Source organism: Pseudophryne corroboree, chromosome 5 (assembly GCF_028390025.1).
Source record: "Pseudophryne corroboree isolate aPseCor3 chromosome 5, aPseCor3.hap2, whole genome shotgun sequence".
NCBI lineage: Eukaryota > Metazoa > Chordata > Amphibia > Anura > Myobatrachidae > Pseudophryne > Pseudophryne corroboree.
The window spans coordinates 440,349,119-440,368,262 of record NC_086448.1 but is presented as its reverse complement, the minus strand read 5'-3'; the positions used below and the strand labels follow the sequence as shown (position 1 = coordinate 440,368,262).

Sequence of the window (19,144 nt, the reverse complement as noted above, 5' to 3'; positions counted from 1 at the left end):
TCCCGAGATAGTGCTACCCCGACCAACAACTGCTCCCTGTACCTCGCCTTTTTTCAGGAGATTGTCCAAGTACGGGATAATTAAAACTCCCTTTTTTCGAAGGAGTATCATCATTTGGCCATTACCTTGGTAAATACCCTTGGTGCCGTGGACAAGCCGAACGGCAACGTCTGGAATTGGTAATGACAATCCTGTACCACAAATCTGAGGTACTCCTGGTGAGGATGGTAAATGGGGACATGCAGGTAAGCATCCTTGATGTCCAGTGATACCATGTAATCCCCCTCGTCCAGGCTTGCAATAACCGCCCTGAGCGATTCCATCTTGAACTTGAATTTTTTTATATATGTGTTCAAGGATTTCAAATTTCGGTACCACAAACATTGTGGAATAGTAACCCTGTCCTTGTTGAAGGAGGGGCACCTTGACTATCACCTGCTGGGAATACAGCTTGTGTATTGCCTCTAACACTGCCTCCCTGCCTGAGGGAGTTGTACGCAAGGCAGATTTTAGGAAACGGCGGGGGGGAGACGTCTCGAATTCCAGCTTGTACCCCTGAGATACTACTTGAAGGATCCAGGGATCCACCCGTGAGCGAGCCCACTGATTGCTGAAGTTTTTGAGACGGGCCCCCACCGTACCTGGCTCCGCCTGTGGAGCCCCAGCGTCATGCGGCGGACTTGGAGGAAGCGGGGGAGGACTTTTGCTCCTGGGAACTGGCTGTATGCTGCAGCTTTTTCCCTCTACCTCTGCCTCTGGGCAGAAAGGACGCGCCTTTAACCCGCTTGCCTTTATGGGGCCGAAAGGACTGTACCTGATAATACAGTGCTTTCTTTGGCTGTGAGGGAACATGGGGTAAAAATGCTGACTTCCCAGCTGTTGCTGTGGAAACGAGGTCCGAGAGACCATCCCCGAACTCCTCCTCACCCTTATAAGGCAAAACTTCCATGTGCCTTTTAGAATCTGCATCACCTGTCCACTGCCGAGTCCATAACCCTCTCCTGGCAGAAATGGACATTGCACTTATTTTAGATGCCAGCCGGCAAATATCCCTCTGTGCATCTCTCATGTATAAGACTGCGTCTTTAATATGCTCTACGGTTAGCAGTATAGTGTCCCTGTCTAGGGTATCAATATTTTCCGACAGGGAATCTGACCACGCAGCTGCAGCACTGCACATCCATGCTGAAGCAATAGCTGGTCTCAGTATAATACCTGTGTGTGTATATACAGACTTCAGGATAGCCTCCTGCTTCCTATCAGCAGGCTCCTTTAGGGCGGCTGTATCCGGAGACGGTAGTGCCACCTTCTTTGACAAGCGTGTGAGCGCTTTATCCACCCTAGGGGATGTTTCCCAACGTGACCTATCCTCTGGCGGGAAAGGGTACGTCATTAGTAACCTTTTAGAAATTACCAGTTTCTTATCGGGGGAAGCCCACGCTTCTTCACACACTTCATTTAATTCCTCAGATGGGGGAAAAACTACTGGTAGTTTTCTCTCCAAACATAATACCCTTTTTTTGTGGTTCCTGGGGTAACATCAGAAATGTGCAACACATTTTTCATTGCCTCAATCATGTAACGTGTGGCCCTATTGCAAGTTACATTAGTCTCATCGTCGTCGACACTGGAGTCAGTATCCGTGTCGACATCTGTGTCTGCCATCTGAGGTAGCGGGCGTTTTAGAGCCCCTGATGGCTTTTGAGACGCCTGGGCAGGCACAGGCTGAGAAGCCGGCTGTCCCATATTTGGTATGTCGTCAAACCTTTTATGTAAGGAGTTGACACTTATAATTCATTCCACAAGTCCATCCACTCAGGTGTCGGCCCCGCAGGGGGTGACATTACATTTATCGGCATCTGCTCCGCCTCCACATAAGCCTCCTCATCAAACATGTCGACACAGCCGTACCGACACACCGCACACACACAGGGAATGCTCTGACAGAGGACAGGACCCCACAAAGCCCTTTGGGGAGACAGAGAGAGAGTATGCCAGCACACACCAGAGCGCTATATAACACAGGGATGAACACTATAACTGAGTGATTTTCCCTTATAGCGGCTTATATATATACTGCTGCGCCTAAATTTAGTGCCCCCCCTCTCTTTTTTACCCTTTGTAGTCTTGAAACTGCAGGGGAGAGCCTGGGAGCGATCCTTCCAGCGGAGCTGTGAGGGAAAAATGGCGCCAGTGTGCTGAGGGAGATAGCCCCACCCCTTTTTCGGCGGGCTTCTCCCGCTTTTTTATGGTTCTCTGGCAGGGGTATTTTTCACATATATAGCCTCTAGGACTATATATTGTGATTTTTTTTGCCAGCCAAGGTGTTAATATTGCTGCTCAGGGCGCCCCCCCCCCCCCCAGCGCCCTGCACCCATCAGTCATCAGTGACCAGAGTGTGAGGTGTGCATGAGGAGCAATGGCGCACAGCTGCAGTGCTGTGCGCTACCTTGTTGAAGACCGAAGTCTTCTGCCGCCGATTTTCAGGACCATCTTCTTGCTTCTGGCTCTGTAAGCGGGACGGCGGCGAGGCTCCGGGACCGGACGATCGAGGTCGGGCCCTGTGTTCGATCCCTCTGGAGCTAATGGTGTCCAGTAGCCTAAGAAGCCCAAGCTAGCTGCAAGCAGGTAGGTTCGCTTCTTCTCCCCTTAGTCCCTCGTAGCAGTGAGTCTGTTGCCAGCAGATCTCACTGAAAATAAAAAACCTAAAATTATACTTTCTTTTCTAGGAGCTCAGGAGAGCCCCTAGTGTGCATCCAGCTCAGCCGGGCACAAGATTCTAACTGAGGTCTGGAGGAGGGTCATAGAGGGAGGAGCCAGTGCACACCAGGTAGTCCTAAAGCGTTCTTTAGTTGTGCCCAGTATCCTGCGGAGCCGCTATTCCCCGTGGTCCTTACGGAGTCCCAGCATCCACTTAGGACGTCAGAGAAACACGCAATGGAAATCACTCAGCAAGCTAATGCACACACATATAGTCACAGTTATACAATGCAGAGGTTATTACCAACAATAATACTGCACTGGACCAGCTTTTATATATATATATATATATATATATATATATATATATATATATATATATCTCTATAATCAATAGATATAACACTGCACAGTAAGAACTGATGTATATCACAGGGTACTTGTACCAGAGAACCCTGACTAAATGCACTCTTTCTTAACTAACACCGTCTAATTGACATGTAGAATACTTAAGTGTCATGAAAAGTCACAGCGCTGACAACCAGGCGGCTTTATAAAGGAGGATATGCCCAAGCAGTCCCAGGAACAGTGTAGCTGGGGAAATAGCGCCCAAACACTGACCGGGAGTGAGGGAGAGACAGATATGCAGCTCCAGGGCGGGAACATTTACTGGAAATGGCGCCCTGGGGCTGGGGGAGGGGCTCCAGGTCTAAGCCTTATCCCCTCTGCTGGCAAAACCACCGGGCACTGCGGGCTACTTGTAAAAAGGTTTAGAGAGAAAACCTGACCTGCACCCATGCCCTGGTGATCTAGTGGGATCGCCTGTACTGCCACAGTATCCACCACCGGCCGCACCGGATCGCGATAAAGTGCCACCCACTTACCTACTCCTGAAATGTGGCCACGCGATCCCGGAGAGCCCCAGCCGTGTGTGACTGACTTGGAAGAAAACCGGAGCCTCCTGCTGTAGGTACCCGGCAACTAGGGCGCGGGAAAGTACAGTACCGCTGGGGGAGAGATGGAGCTGCAACAGGTAATGTCTACTGACATTTAACACAATCTGTGCCTCTGCTGCAGCCCTTGTAGTCTTTTTTCCTCAGAAAAAGCTTTTTCTAGAGCTGATGTGAGCAGTTCTTCCTGTTACATGCTTGCACTGCAAGCACCAACTACAAACTGAGCTCCTGTGCACGGAGGCGGGGTGATATAGGAGGTGGCGCTATGCATCTTGGAAAGAAGGTCAAAGCTTTTGAGCTTGTTGGTGCTTCGGATCAAGATCCTACTCTACACCCGAATGCCTATCCTTGTGGATCCCAGTGTACCCTGCAGCAGAAAATGGGGTTATGACACAAGGTCATACTCCTACAAACGTCAAACCGAAAGGTGTGCGCATAAAAATGGGGTGTGGCTTTGTGACAACTATGCCACGCCCCCACTTTTGCTTGCGCGCCTCCGGCGCGCGCATGATATGGCTTTTACCCTCGACTACAGATCTTTTCTGGCTCTTTGCCACTGACTGGTTGGCCACCCCTGGTTTACAACATAATTCCACATGTGTTCTTTCATAGTTGTGATGTCTTCAGTATTAATCTACAATGTAGAATATAATAATTAAAATAAATAAAAACCATTGAATGAGAAGGTGTGTCCAAACTTTTGACTGGTACTATCTATATACGTAGATAGATAGATAGATAGATAGATACATACATACAGAAATATATCCGTCTAGACTGGCACATGGTAAGACCTTTATTTTGATACCTCATCCATATTTTATGTTCAGTCGTTCACTCAAAATAGGTCTCACAGTAAAGAATAATTACAAATAATTAGTCCCTTTGAACAATGGTAGGTGATACCCACACACACAGGCCTGATCAGTTACTCATGCAGTTACTAAGCTATGCGACACAAAGTTATCAAAGGTATGAGCAAAAGGAATGCCAGGGACATTCCGTGGAAACGCAAGATTTGTAAGTTTAGAAAACCAACTATTATATATACACAAGAGTATACAAAAACAGTAATTTTCTATACCTGGAACCTCTGAGGTATTCATCCTCTGGTTTTCTAAAATGTAAAGAGAAAAAGCTGTAACACTGAATGTAATACTCCCATTTACAAGGAAAAAATATATATGACTCAATTAGTGTTGTTATTTGCGATTGCCAAAATATTCAGGATAAAAGTACCCCAACATCCATGTATATAAAACTATCTGAATACCTGTGCTTCGCTACGGAATTTAAAGAATAATGCCAATCTTTGTCAGGCCGCATCTCTGGGCTTCCCCGGCTGGTGCCGAGGAGGATAATCCGCCTCCTTCTCTGCCCCGTCCCGCCTCTGATGCTGCCCTGCTCTAAATGCTGGGACGACAGGGCAAGCTCTGCCCGCTGTATGTTAAATATGTAAGGTTTGCAGGCTGACTATTTCAAAGGGCCCTAGGTCTCATTGCTTAGCTTCTCCTTCACCTTAGGGTTCCTCCTTTGAGGAAAAAAGGTAAAGATTTTTGCACAACACTTAAGGTCAGTGGGAGAGCTGTTGGTAACTTTTACACAGCAGATAAGTAATTGTGGACTATCCAGCTTTCCAGGAACAGAGCAATGTGTCCACCCCCCTCTCTGACTTGGTATCGCTGGCACCATGTCACCCCCTTCCCACCCCCACCCCTAGGATTCCTAGAGGTGCCTTACCCCCACAGTATTTTTTTCCAGATTGTAAGGCATACGTGTACCAAGTTTGGTGGACTATTTTCATTGCGCCCATCACTATTCATCTCAGCGACCCAGAAAACTTTGGATTTTTACATGTCACCACCACCCATAGGGGTGCTAGGGGTGTCTTACCACCACAGTATTTTTGTCCAGATTGTAAGTCATATGTGTACCAAGTTTAGTGTAAATTGCTCCAGGCATTCCAGAGATATGCTGGAACATACACACATACATACATTTTTATATATTTAGCAGGTATAAAAAGACATTTTTTATACCTGGAATTCTTGTGGTGTTCATCTGGTTTCCTAAAATGTAAAAGAGAAAAACCTGTAAATCTGAATGTAAATGAGGATGTTCACATTTAGAAGAAATGTTAAGTTTGCATTTACTAATTAGCCACTTTGATCAATGTTAGGTGACACCATACACAGGTCTGATAATAGAGTGCGTTCTCCTGCAGTTACTGAACTGTGCGATGCAAATGAATCAAAGGTAAGGAGGAAAATGAATGCTAGGGTGTTTTGTAGCACTCCAAATTGTGGAAAACACAGTTAAAAAAAACAAGTCTGCTGGATAAATGCAATCCCACGTACATGTATATAAAGCACAAAAGTATGTAAAAATAGTACATTTCTATACCTGGAATCCTTGTGGTATTCACGTTCTGATTTTCTGAAAAGGAAAGAGCAAAAGCTGTAACACTGAATGTAAAGGCTCACATTTAGGGGGCAAGTCAATTCCAAGCAATGTGTAGTCAGGATGTACAGCTGCGCACATCATGTGATATTAGAGTAAACCCAACACTGCAGATGCTCTTGATCACCTATATGGGGTGCAAGTAAAAGTATGCAAAGTTGTTGGTTGTGAGGTTCCAGTAAAACGGAATGGAAGCAACTAGGGACCAAAACTCACAATTGAACTGCCTCCTTATAGGAAAAAAATAAAAATAAAACAATTTGCAAATACTAGTATTTAGTCACCCTGAGCAAAGCTAGGCAATTCTATACACAGAGTGAATCCTCCTGCAGTTAATGAGCTGTGTGAGTGCTATACAGGTTGAGTATCCCTGATCCAAAATGCTTGGGACCAGAGGTCTTTTGGATATCGTATTTTTCCGTATTTTGGAATAATTGCATACCATAATGAGATATAATGGTGATGGGACCCAAGTCTAAGCACAGAATGCATTTATGTTTCATATACACCTTATTCCAAAAAACCCTGAAGGTCATTTAATACAATATTTTTAATAACTTTGTGTATTAAACAAAGTTTGTGTACATTGAGTCATCAAAAAACAAAGGATTCACTATCTCACTCAAAAAAGTCCGTATTTCGGAATATTCCATATGTCGGAATATTTGGATATGGGATACTCAACCTGTACAAAGAAATTGAGGTAATGAAGAAAAGGCTCCAAGGCACTGTGTGAAGCAATTTGAGTTATTTGCAAGTAATTTCACTAAATTATGGAGAAATCCTTATTAAACAGGATTTTTTTTTTAAAAACAAAAAAACAACCACCTAAGCCCTACACATTCCGGATAAATAAAAACCCACATTAAAAAATAAAAAAGTCTACATAAAAATATTTTCTATACCTGTATTCTTTGTGGTGTTCATCTTCTGGTTTTCTTAAATGTAAAAAGAAAAACTAACACTAAAACCATATGACAAACTATTACAATTACAAAAGAAAAAGTAAAAAATTTCTGCAATTGTAATTGTTTTTTTAAATTTTATATTCCAAATGCTGTGTTTAGAACATGCCACTATATACAGTAGAGACTGATTGGCATTGGTGATGATCATAATGCAATAATATGCATTTTGATGGTTATATGTGCCACATCCATTGAGATGTTAACTTATCTTCTCCTCCCAAAACACATTTCAATTAACAGTCATATTCAACCTGTTCTGTCATAAATCATTGAGTCATCAAGTCTGGAAGTTAATATGATGCAGCGAAAAAAAACCAAAAACAAACACAAACCTTATGGTTAGAAAGAAACTGTGGCAACCATAAGAATAGTACTAAACTTAACAGGCCGGGGATTATGGGGTATATGCAATTGCGGTCGAATTCTCGAAAATGTCGAAAAACGGGACATTTTCGCCCAAAAAAAAAATTCGACAATGCAATTCAGTACTTTTCGCCAAAAAAAACGGCCATTCCAAATTCGACTTTTTAAAATTCGACATTTGTCAAATTCGACATTTCTGCAATGGTACAAATGCGGCAATTCGACAAAAGTATATTCAATTGAAGTTTGTAAATTCGACAACAGTGCTTTTAGACAGTAAATTCGTCATTTTCAATCCGCCACACTTTGCTGGCGGAATCTAATAAAAAAATTTAAAAACATGTTTTTTTGTGTGGTTTTTTTATTGGTAATAGCATATCTATTTATATTAGAAGAGATTAGGTACTTGGTTTGTCTATTTTGGAGGCACAAGTATTATTTATATATTTTTAAAAATATTATTATTATTTTTATTTTATTTTTTAAATGGAATGTTAAAAATCAGAAAAAAAAATTGCGTGGGGTCCCCCCTCCTAAGCATAACCAGCCTTGGCCTCTTCGAGCCGGTCCTGGTTCTAAAAATCCGGGGAAAAAACTGAACGGGGATCCCCCGTATTTTTAAAACCAGCACCGTGCTCTGCGCCTGGTGCTGGTGCAAAAAATACGGGGGACAAAGAGTAGGGGTCCCCCGTATTTTTTACACCAGCATCGGGCTCCACTAGCTGGACAGATAATGCCACAGCCGGAGGTCACTTTTATACAGCGCCCTGCGGCCATGGCATTAAATATCCAACTAGTCACCCCTGGCCGGGGTACCCTGGGGGAGTGGGGACCCCTTCAATCAAGGGGTCCCCCCCCCCCCAGCCACCCAAGGGCCAGGGGTGAAGCCCGAGGCTGTCCCCCCCCATCCAAGGGCTGCGGATGGGGGGCTGATAGCCTTGAGAAAATTGAAAGAATATTGTTTTTTTCCAGTAGTACTACAAGTCCCAGCAAGCCTCCCCCGCAAGCTGGTACTTGAACCACAAGTACCAGCATGCGGGAGAAAAACGGGCCCGCTGGTACCTGTAGTTCTACTGGAAAAAAAATACCCAAATAAAAAACAGGAGAGACACACCGTGAAAGTAAAACTTTATTTCACACCTGCCGACACACACATACTTGCCTATGTTGACCCGCCGACTGCCACGCCCCCCTCGTCACTGAAGAATCCGGGGTACCTGTGAATAAAATTATACTCACTTGATCCAGTGTCCAGATTATAATCCACGTACTTGGCAAAAAAAAAAAAAACGAACACCGGGACTGAAAGGTATCCCATGTTTACACATGGGACCCCTTTCCCCGAATACAGAGACCCCCCCGTGACTCCTGTCACAGAAAGGTCTCTTCAGCCAATCAGCGAGCGCAACGTCCTGGCACTCTGCTGATTGGCTATGTGCGTCTGAGCTGTCAGACAGCGCATCGCAAAGCCTCTCCATTATATTCAATGGTGGGAACTTTGCGGTCAGGTCACCCGCGGTCAGCGGCTGACCGCGGGTAACCCCACCGCTGACCGCAAAGTTCCCACCATTGACACTAATGGAGGGAGCTGTGCGATGCGCTGTCTGCCAGCAGACGCGCATACAGCCAATCAGGAGAGTGCCACGAAGTGGCGCTTCCTGATTGGCTGAAGAGACCTTTCTGTGACAGCAGTCACGGGGGGGTCTCTGCATTCGGGGAAAGGGGTCCCATGTGTAAACATGGGACCCCTTTCAGTCCGCCTGGTCCGGGTGTTAGTTTTTTTTTTTTGCCAAGTACGTGGATTATAATAAAACACCACAGGACACTGGATCAGGTGAGTATAATTTTATTCACAGGTACACCGTGGATTCTACTTGGGCAAGTGGACAGGTCGGCGTGTGAACATAGGTAAGTATGTGTGTGTCGACATATGTGAAATAAAGTCTCTCTCACGGTGTGCGTGTCCTGTTTTTATTTGGGTATTTTTTTCCCCAGTAGAACTACAGGTACCAGTGGGCCCGTTTTTCTCCCGCATGCTGGTACTTGTGGTTCTCCAAGTACCAGCTTGCGGGGGAGGCTTGCTCTGGGACTTGTAGTACTACTGGAAAAAAACAAAATTCTTTCAATTTTCTCAAGGCTATCAGCCCCCCATCCGCAGCCCTTGGATGGGGGGGGGGGGGGACAGCCTCGGGCTTCACCCCCTGGCTCTTAGGTGGCTGGGGGGGGACCCCTTGATTGAAGGGGTCCCCACTCCCCCAGGGTACCCCGGCCAGGGGTGACTAGTTGGATATTTAATGCCACGGCCGCAGGGCGCTGTATAAAAGTGACCCCCGGCTGTGGTATTATCTGTCCAGCTAGTGGAGCCCGATGCTGGTGTAAAAAATACGGGGGACCCCTACTCTTTTTGTCCCCCGTATTTTTTGCACCAGGCGCAGAGCCCGGTGCTGGTTTTAAAAATACGGGGGATCCCCTGTCAGTTTTCCCCCCCGGATTTTTAGAACCAGGACCGGCTCGAAGAGCCCGAGGCTGGTTATGCTTTGGAGGGGGGACCCCACGCAGTTTTTTTCGAGTTTTTTACAGCTTTTCCCCGTTTTTTAAGAATCGGATCAAAATCCGTCAAATCTGACGTTTTTCGACAGCGGGACCGTCGAATCCGTTTTTTATTGAATATGTTGAATTTCGGCACCCACTTGCCGGAATTCGACGGTTGAATTGTGTCGAATTAAAAACCGGGCGAAAAATTGCCACGATTCGCCGCTAATTGCATATACCCCATATAGTTTCAAGAAGGGTGCTGTTTTTCTTATGGGCGACTTCAACTTAGCTCCCGATCCTCATTTAGACAAATCCTCAAAACTTGATAAGCAGTTTGCTAATGCTGCCAAGGCTTTAGCCTCTTCCTTTTCACATTTCTTGATGGAATTTGATCTATATGATGCCTGGAGGGTTAGGAATATTGGTACAAGGGACTACACGTATTATTCAGCGGTGCATAAATCTTACTCTAGGATTGACTTACTCCTCACAGATAAATAGTCCCTGCAATCAATCCCTACTGTTAAGATATTACCGATCTCACGGTCTGATCATGCCCCTGATTGGCACCAGCCAATCAGCTCCAATATGTAAATTAACAGTTAGGATCTGATTGGCTGGTGCCTTTGTCACATTGCACATATCACTGGTTTATCACTTCCTTATGCCGTCTCCACCAGGTTAATACATCTGCCCCATTGTCAGTTGTTGGTAACAAAACCACTCCCTGCTCCCTGTTTATTGCATAATCTGGGGGGAGTGGTTTATTTAATGCATGATTATGTAATAGATGGCTTTTGCCAAATTATATAATATTATGCCTCAGGAATTGTCTATTTTTAATTGACCAAAGGTGCATTCTGTCATGGATTGGGTGGCTATCCCTCTGGCACGTGACTCCCCTGAAATGTTGCAGGCAGGGATTATTTGCTGAAAATGTAGGCATCATGGTACAAATCAGGATAGCCAGTTACAACACACATGAATTTAAGTTTCATTACATCATCCAACAAGTGTCAGATATTGTACTACGCTGCTATGTATTACACATTCATAGACTAGGTATGATGCCAATCTGTATAAAAATGTGCAGTATTCAACTCATGAAACTGAGGATGTTGCTCTGATTATTGCTCCTGGGGTCCCTCAGTCAGGTAGTAATTTGCATACTGAAGCTAGATGTACAACATACCATAACCTTGGACAGCTATTATTCCTACATTCACACGGCTTCACATGCATTTTGGGTACTTATAAACTAATCACAATCAGTTTCCTAGCAATAGAACAGTGTTTATAAGCTCAAATCGAATGACCAACTTCATTATAATAGGATTTTAGTTCCTACCGGTAAATCCTTTTCTCCTTGTCCGTAGAGGATGCTGGGGACTCCAAAAGGACCATGGGGGGTATAGACGGATCCGCAGGAGCTTGGGGACACTATAAAGACTTAAACTGGGTGTGAACTGGCTCCTCCCTCTATGCCCCTCCTGCAGACCTCAGTTAGAAAACTGTGCCCAGGAGAGACTGACATTTTGAGGAAAGAATTTATAATTTCAACACAGTGAGTGTTATACCAGCTCACACCACGAACATACCGCAAGACATGGCCTTCAACAGAATACCAGCCCACGGTATGCAAACATACAGCCATATGCTGAGAGAATATGTAGCACAACCTGTGTGTCAACACAACCAATAATAAAAAACCGCATGCCACGACATGAACGTCAGCGACAACCTGGCAGAAAGGAAACACCACAAAGTGCAACCATAACCATTAACTGCAGACACAGTACACACTGGGACGGGCGCCCAGCATCCTCTACGGACTAGGAGAAAAGGATTTACCGGTAGGTACTAAAATCCTTTTTTCTCTTACATCCTAGAGGATGCTGGGGACTCCAAAAGGACCATGGGGTCTATACCAAAGCTCCAGACCGGGCGGGAGAGTGCGGACAACTCTGCAGCACCGATTGAGCAAACATGAGGTCCCCATCAGCCAGGGTATCAAACTCATAGAGCTTAGCAAAAGAATTTGAACCCGACCAAGCAGCCGCTCGGCAACGGTGAACCGCCGAGACTCCACGGGCAGCCGCCCAAAGAAAGCCCATCTTTCTAATAGAATGGGTCTCCACCAACAACGGTAACGGCAATCCAGCTGTAGAACCAGCACGCCTAATCGTATCCCAGATCCAGTGCGTAACAAACTGCTTAGACACAGATGCCCCAAACATGTTGGGAGCATACCGGACAGAGTCTTTGTCCTCCCAATATGAGCCAAATCGGCGACATAAATATTCAAAGCCCCGACTACATCGAGAGACTTTGAAGAAACCACAGGTTTCTGCGAAATACATAAACCACTTTTTGGCAGAACTATTATCCGAGTTCTCAATTCCGCTTAATCCACAGGACCGAGCCAACAGGGCTCATGTGAGACAAAGCCGCCACTTCCAACACCCGCCTTGCGGACACCAAAGCCAATAACAAGAACACTGTACAAGAGAGAGATTTTAACACAACCTTTTATAAAGGTTCCAATCAGTGTGACACAAGAAACGCAACACCACGTCAAGTGTCCACGGTGCCAAGGGTGCACAAATGAAGGTTGGATGTGCAGTACTCCTTTCACGAAAGCCTGAACCTCCGGAGAGGTGGCCAATGCCCTTTTTTTTTTTTTTAAAGAAAATCTATAAGGCCAAAACTGCAATGAAATGGAGCCTAACTCTAGGCCTGCAGCCACCCCTGCTTGCAAAGAGTGTAGCAGAACGACCCAGCTGAAAGACTTCCGTAGGAGTCATCTAGGATCGATACCAAGACACATATATTACGCCAACTACAGTGGTAAAGCTTTGGCCTTACTTCTTTTCTAGCCTGAAGAAGCGCAGAAATGCTTGATACACTCCCGGAACTTGCTGTAACAGTTCCTCAGGGAGAGGTGGAGTCCAGGGATCTTCTATGAGTAAACCCTGAAAAACTGCATACCAAGCCCTCCTTGGCTAGACCGGAGCAAAGAGGATCGCCTGAACCTTTGTTCTTCTTACGTTTATCACTCAGAAAAAGTGAAAATAGAGAGGACCCAAAGACAAACTGAAGACACCCAAGGTGTCACGGGGGCATCCACTGCTATAGCTTGCGTGTCCCTTTACCTGGAACAATATCCCCTAGGCCTCTCGTTGGGGCGAGGCGCCAACACGTCCAATTGAGGTACTCCCCAAAGACTTTTCACTTCAGTGAAAACTTCTCGATGACGACTGGTCTTCCCCCGGACGGAGATCGCGTCTGCAGGAAATCTATTTCTCCGTCGTTTACCTCCGGAACGAAGACCGCTAATAAAGCGTTCACCAGTCTTTTCACCCAGCGGCAAACTTTTGCATCTTCTGCCATTGTCGCTTTGCTCCTTGTTCTGCCCTAGCGGGTAACTTACGCCACCGCTGTCTAATCGACTGACAGAACTAACACGGGCAGGTCACGAAGAATATGTTAGTCGAAAATAGCTCTTAAAACCAAGAAAATGTATAGCAGACAAGCTTCCCAGCTTGGCCGTTTCCATTGGAAATACGTCCCTTGCCAGAACAGCTCCCCAACCTCGGAGATCTGCATGCATGGACACCAGGACCTAATCCTGGATCCCGAACTTTTGTCCCTCTAGAACAGGCCTGGCCAACCTGTGGCTCTCCAGCTGTTGTAAAACTACAAGTCCCATCATGCTTTGCCACATTTTTGCTATTAGGGAATGCTTAAACTGTGGCAAGGCATGCTGGGATGTGTAGTTTCACAACATCTGGAGAGCCACAGGTTGGCCAAGCCTGCTCTAGAAGGTGAGAACCGAGCAGATACCACAGGAACGAAGTCCCGGCCATTAGGATTAAATTCCGGTGCATGTGCAGGTGAGGCCCGGATCACATTTCCAACTGGTCCCTTGAAAACCACTCTGGCATTTGACTTGCTCACCAAATAAGGCCCCTTAGGCCGCACCCACCTGCTTCATTAACGGAACCTATTAATGGATTGTCACAATAAATCTGATCCGACTCTGGATCCTCAGACCTCTTTCCACAGGAAAAAACACAGAACCTCAACCGGTCAGTATCTACTCTGACACCCACCTCCGAACTCTGCGTCGTTGGGAACAACAGTCATTCCCTCTGTTGAAAAAAACAGTCAGAGAGAAACAACGATTTGCACCACTTGTTTCTTGACCTCGCCTTAATCAGGAGAGCGTCCAAGAACAGAACAACAATGGCTCTTACTATTGAAAGAAAACCATCATACTGCCATCACTCCGGTGAAATGGCAAAGACAATCCTGGATATCCACCCAGGTAATCCGAATGCGGAGAACCACGCATTGAAACCTCTTAGTCTTGTTTTTTTTTTTTTTTACAGGGACAGCAGAACAATTCCCTGAACCTGACGCACCTCTGTATGGCGTCGCATACTACCTCCCCTTCCAGAGGGGAAATGGCAAGATCTAATAGAAAAAAACAGTGAGGGGAAACAATTGTAACTCAGAATGTCCCCCCTTGGATTCTATAATCAACTCACAGGTCCTAGTCAATTCCCGGACTAACTGAAAATTAGTAGACGAGTCCCCACCGGAGTGGGATCCAGCCAGATAGACTCAGCGACCTGTGCTGGATGTGCTAGAAACAGAAACCGAGATCCGCTTCTGCGGATCAAACAGGGCTGCAGAACTCTTACCTTTTCAACTTCCACTGTCTGCACAGAAAAGGAAAAAGGTATCGAACAATTAAAACGACTGCATCCCACAAAAGAATGCGTCCCCAACCGTTGCGAAGGAGTCTAACTCACAAAGCTAGACTTACCAGTGGTATCCGCCGAGATTGACTGAACTGAGGCATCCCAAACCGCTGTATACCGTCCCTCCAGTATCTCTCGGAGACAACCTCAGCATTTTACCCGGCCACACCTCCTGCCGTCACGCGGCAACCTGCTGCAATGTTATAGAATATAATCAACATAAGCAACCTTACCCACTCTCTGTAGGGTAATTCTATCAGATGCCTATTCGAACAGAACACTCCCCCATGTACATGCAGTGCAAATAAGTATAGAAATAAAATATCACTTAGCTTCCTGTGTATGATCCTTTGCGACCGGGCTCCGCGTCGACCAGGAGTTGACTGCCACAATGTTCTCTCCGCGTCGGGAAGAGAATAAACATTCAGACACCTTGTGAGGATCGAAAACCAACTCGTCACGGCCGATCTAGAGCTTAATCAACAGAGCGACCAGCACATGAGAAGAAATACTATTATTTCAGCATTCATGGATATACATAATGCAATACACATATATATATATATATATATATATATATATATATATATATATATAACATATACGTAAGTGGATTGTCCAGACCCGTCAGGTCCCTAGTGACAGTAATGTGTTGTGAATGTGTATGACAATGCACTGACATGCCCCAGATGTGGATCTGCCAGGAACGTTATGGTCGACAGAAACTTAGTAGATGTTGACAGCAGGGAATAGTAAGCGGGCAGAAAAAAACAATCTTGGAACCCAGAGGGGTCTGAGGGAAGCATACATATACAAATTCAATAACACTCCCCCCACATATACCTATAAATATATATACAGGTACAAGGCAATAACAGCCTGTAAATTTTTTTACCCAGTAAATACAGTTGATGCCGACAGGGCACCCATAAACAACTGTGTCTCCCCTAGCGTGTTTACTTTTTTAAGCACACAAACACCAACCTGCTAATACTTAATTTTCCGAATCAAGTACCGACATGCGTCGGCGATGCCGACAGTTATCCCCACAGCAGCTTGTGTCAAAGCCCTCACACATGTAGACATATGTCGACTAACCGATAGTGGGTAAACAGACAGGGAAACACTGAAATTTATGTATCACAACAAGGATTATGCGTCCATTATTAAACATAATGCTATATGTCTCCCATATAGCACTAAAAAACACTGACCCCCCCCCCCCCCCCCCTCCTTCGTACTATACAGCAAGCCTTGGCGGGGACCTGGAGAAAATGGCGCTGACTCCGTTGTGAGGGCTAAGCTCCGCCCCTTCTCGGCGCACTAAAGCCCACTCAAAGAAATATATAAATATACATATATTGAGCTGGGGGGACCTATATAGAGCCTATAACTATAAACAATATAGATATCGCTGCCCAGGGCACCCCCCCCCCCCTGCGCCCTGCACCCTCGGAAGCCGTTGGTGTGTGGGAGCAATGGCGCGCAGCGCGATCGCGGCGGTACACTGGCGGGGTGACCATACCCGATGTCCGGGCACCTAAATATGTCCCCCCGCCAGCGATCTAACTCAGTATTTGCCACCCAGGGCACTCCCCCCCCCCCCCAGCGCCCTGCAAGAGGCGTTGGTGTGTGGTAGCCTGGAGCGCAGCGCTACTGCTACCTCTGTTTCGCGGTACACTGGCGGGGTGAACATACCCGGTGTCCGGGCACCTAAATATGTCCCCCCGCCAGCGATCTAAACCTCAGCAACATGCCGCCCAGGGCGCTCCCCCCCAGCGCCCTGCACACTGCAAGAGCCGTTGGTGTGTGGGAGCATGGAGCGCAGCGCTACCGCTGCTGTTACCTCCGTTACTGAAGTCTTCTGCCGTCACTGAAGTCTTCTTTTCTTCCAATACTCACCCGGCTTCTTTCTTCTGGCTTCTGTGAGGGGGGTGACGGCGCGGCACCAGGAACAAGCAGCTAGGCAAACCAAGTGATCAAACCCTCTGGAGCTAATGGTGTCCAGTAGCCTAAGAAGAAGAGCCCTTGAAGTAGGTCTGCTTCTCTCCCCTCACTCCCTCACTGCAGGGAGCCTGTAGCCAGCAGGTCTCCCTGAAAATAAAAAACCTAACAAAGTCTTTTAGAGAAACTCAGTAGAGCTCCCCTAGTGTGTGTCCATTCACTCCTGGGCACAGAGTCTAACTGAGGTCTGGAGGAGGGGCATAGAGGGAGGAGCCAGTTCACACCCAGTTTAAGTCTTTATAGTGTGCCCAAGCTCCTGCGGATCCGTCTATACCCCATGGTCCTTTTGGAGTCCCCAGCATCCTCTAGGACGTAAGAGAAATTAATTTTGGGATTTCAAGTTCAATTTAGAGTTCAAATTCAAATCGAAATTTAGTAAATGAGGGGATTCTGTACTGGACTGTGGAAAAACATCTATGTTTTTTAGAAATTCGATTTTGAATGGGATTTGAAATGAAATGAAGGTGGCGATGGAATCAATTTGTCACTTGATTTTGACTTTAGTAAATCTGTTCAATCAAAATCGAATGGAAATAGAATGCCAAAATACCTTCTAAATCAAAAGCGAACGATAGTAAACTTTGCCCCTGGTATCATATATGTATGCAAGACAGCCCAAGAATTTACAGGAACTGGAGGCTTTTTGCCAAGAATAATGGGCAGCTTTACCATCTGAGAAAATAAAGAGCCTCATCCACAACTACCACAAAAGACTTCAAGCTGTCATTGATGTTAAAGGGGCAATATACGGTATTAAGAACTGGGGTATGTAAACTTTTGATCAGGGTCATTTGGGTAGCTTCTGTTGCAGTGGCGTAACTACTGCCCCCGCAGCCCTTGCGGTGGCTTGGGGGCGAGGGGCTGCGGGGGCGCCGCCACTGATTTAGAGCAGATTGACATGCGGACGAGCGTCCACATGTCAATCTGCTGTCTCCTCTCCCTCCCTGCTGTAACGGGACACGGAGGGCACAGCGCGCCGCGCGCGCCTCTCCAGTGTCCATCCTGTGTCTCCGTCCGTCTGGTCTAATAATGGAAGTGCCGTTTGTGAGCTGTGATTGGCTCACGAACCGGCACTTCCTTTATTAGACCAGAGAGACGGAGATGCAGGAGGGACATGAGAGAGGCGCGCGCTGTGCCCTCCTGGTCCCTCCTTAACAGCAGCAAGGGGGGGGGGGGGGACACACTGAGGGGGCATGTATGGCACAGGGTGCATATATGGCACTGAGGGGGCATGTATGGCACAGGGGACACTGAGGGGGCATGTATGGCACTGAGGGGGCATGTATGGCACTGAGGGGGCATGTATGGCACTGAGGGGGCATGTATGGCACAGGGGGCATGTATGGCACAGGGGGCATGTATGGCACAGGGGGCATGTATGGCACTGAGGGCATGTATGGCACTGAGGGCATGTATGGCACAGGGGGCATATATGGCACAGGGGGCATATATGGCACAGGGGGCATATATGGCACAGGGGGCATATATGGCACAGGGGGCATATATGGCACAGGGGGCATATATGGCACAGGGGGCATATATGGCACAGGGGGCATATATGGCACAGGGGGCATATATGGCACAGGGGGCATATATGGCACAGGGGGCATATATGGCACTGAGGGGGCATGTATGGCACAGGGGGCACTGAGGGGGCATATATGGCACTGAGGGGGCATGTATGGCATAGGGGCACTGAGGGGGCATGTATGGCACAGGGGGCACTGAGGGGGCATATATGGCACTGGGGGGGCACTGAGGGGGTATATATGGCACTGGGGGGGAAGTGTGGGGGCATATATGGCACTGAGGGGGCATATATGCCACTGGGGGGGTACTGAGGGGGATATATGGCACTGCATGTGTACCTGGCACATGGGGGGGGGGCTATATTTGGCACTGGGGGCACGTGAGCACCTGGCACTGTGGGGGAATATCTGGCACTGGGGGAGGGGGGGGCTATATTTGGCACTGGGGGCATGTGAGTACCTGGCACCGTGGGGGAATATGTGGCACTGGGGACATATCTGGCACTGGGAGCACAGCCCTAGCAACAAGCACTACCCCCTAGCAACGAGCATGACACCCAGCGCATGAAACTCCTGGCAACGAGCATGAGACCCAGTGCATGAAACACCTGGCAACGAGCATGACACCCTGAGCATGAAAACCCCTGGCACCGTGCATGGAACCAAGAGCATGAAACCCCTGGCAACGAGCAGGTAATTTAAAAGTAATTAGAAGCCTTACTGTAGGACTTAATGTGTAATGGGCATTACGGTGTGTGGCATAATGTATCACGGACATTGCGGTGTGTGTCATAATGTGTCAGGCATTACGGTGTATGGTATACTATATCACGTGCATTGTGGTATGTGGTATAATGTCTCAGGGG

The 19,144-nt window shown here is 46.9% G+C and overlaps 1 protein-coding gene across 38 annotated transcripts in view; it reads right to left on the bottom strand.

The window, feature by feature from the left end:
• Window positions 1–19,144, bottom strand: part of LOC134927837 (uncharacterized) — a 1,188,393-nt gene that overhangs the window by 1,090,718 nt on the left and 78,531 nt on the right. For 37 of the 38 annotated variants that reach the window (XM_063922886.1, XM_063922861.1, XM_063922855.1 and 34 more), the window contains 4 exons: window positions 7,019–7,051; window positions 6,057–6,089; window positions 5,693–5,722; window positions 4,738–4,770 (listed from right to left, as the gene is read on the bottom strand). In XM_063922886.1, the coding sequence (XP_063778956.1) occupies window positions 4,738–4,770; window positions 5,693–5,722; window positions 6,057–6,089; window positions 7,019–7,051 (129 nt within the window). The remainder of the gene's footprint in view (window positions 1–4,737; window positions 4,771–5,692; window positions 5,723–6,056; window positions 6,090–7,018; window positions 7,052–19,144) is intronic. The other variant, XM_063922839.1, reaches the window with a different exon arrangement.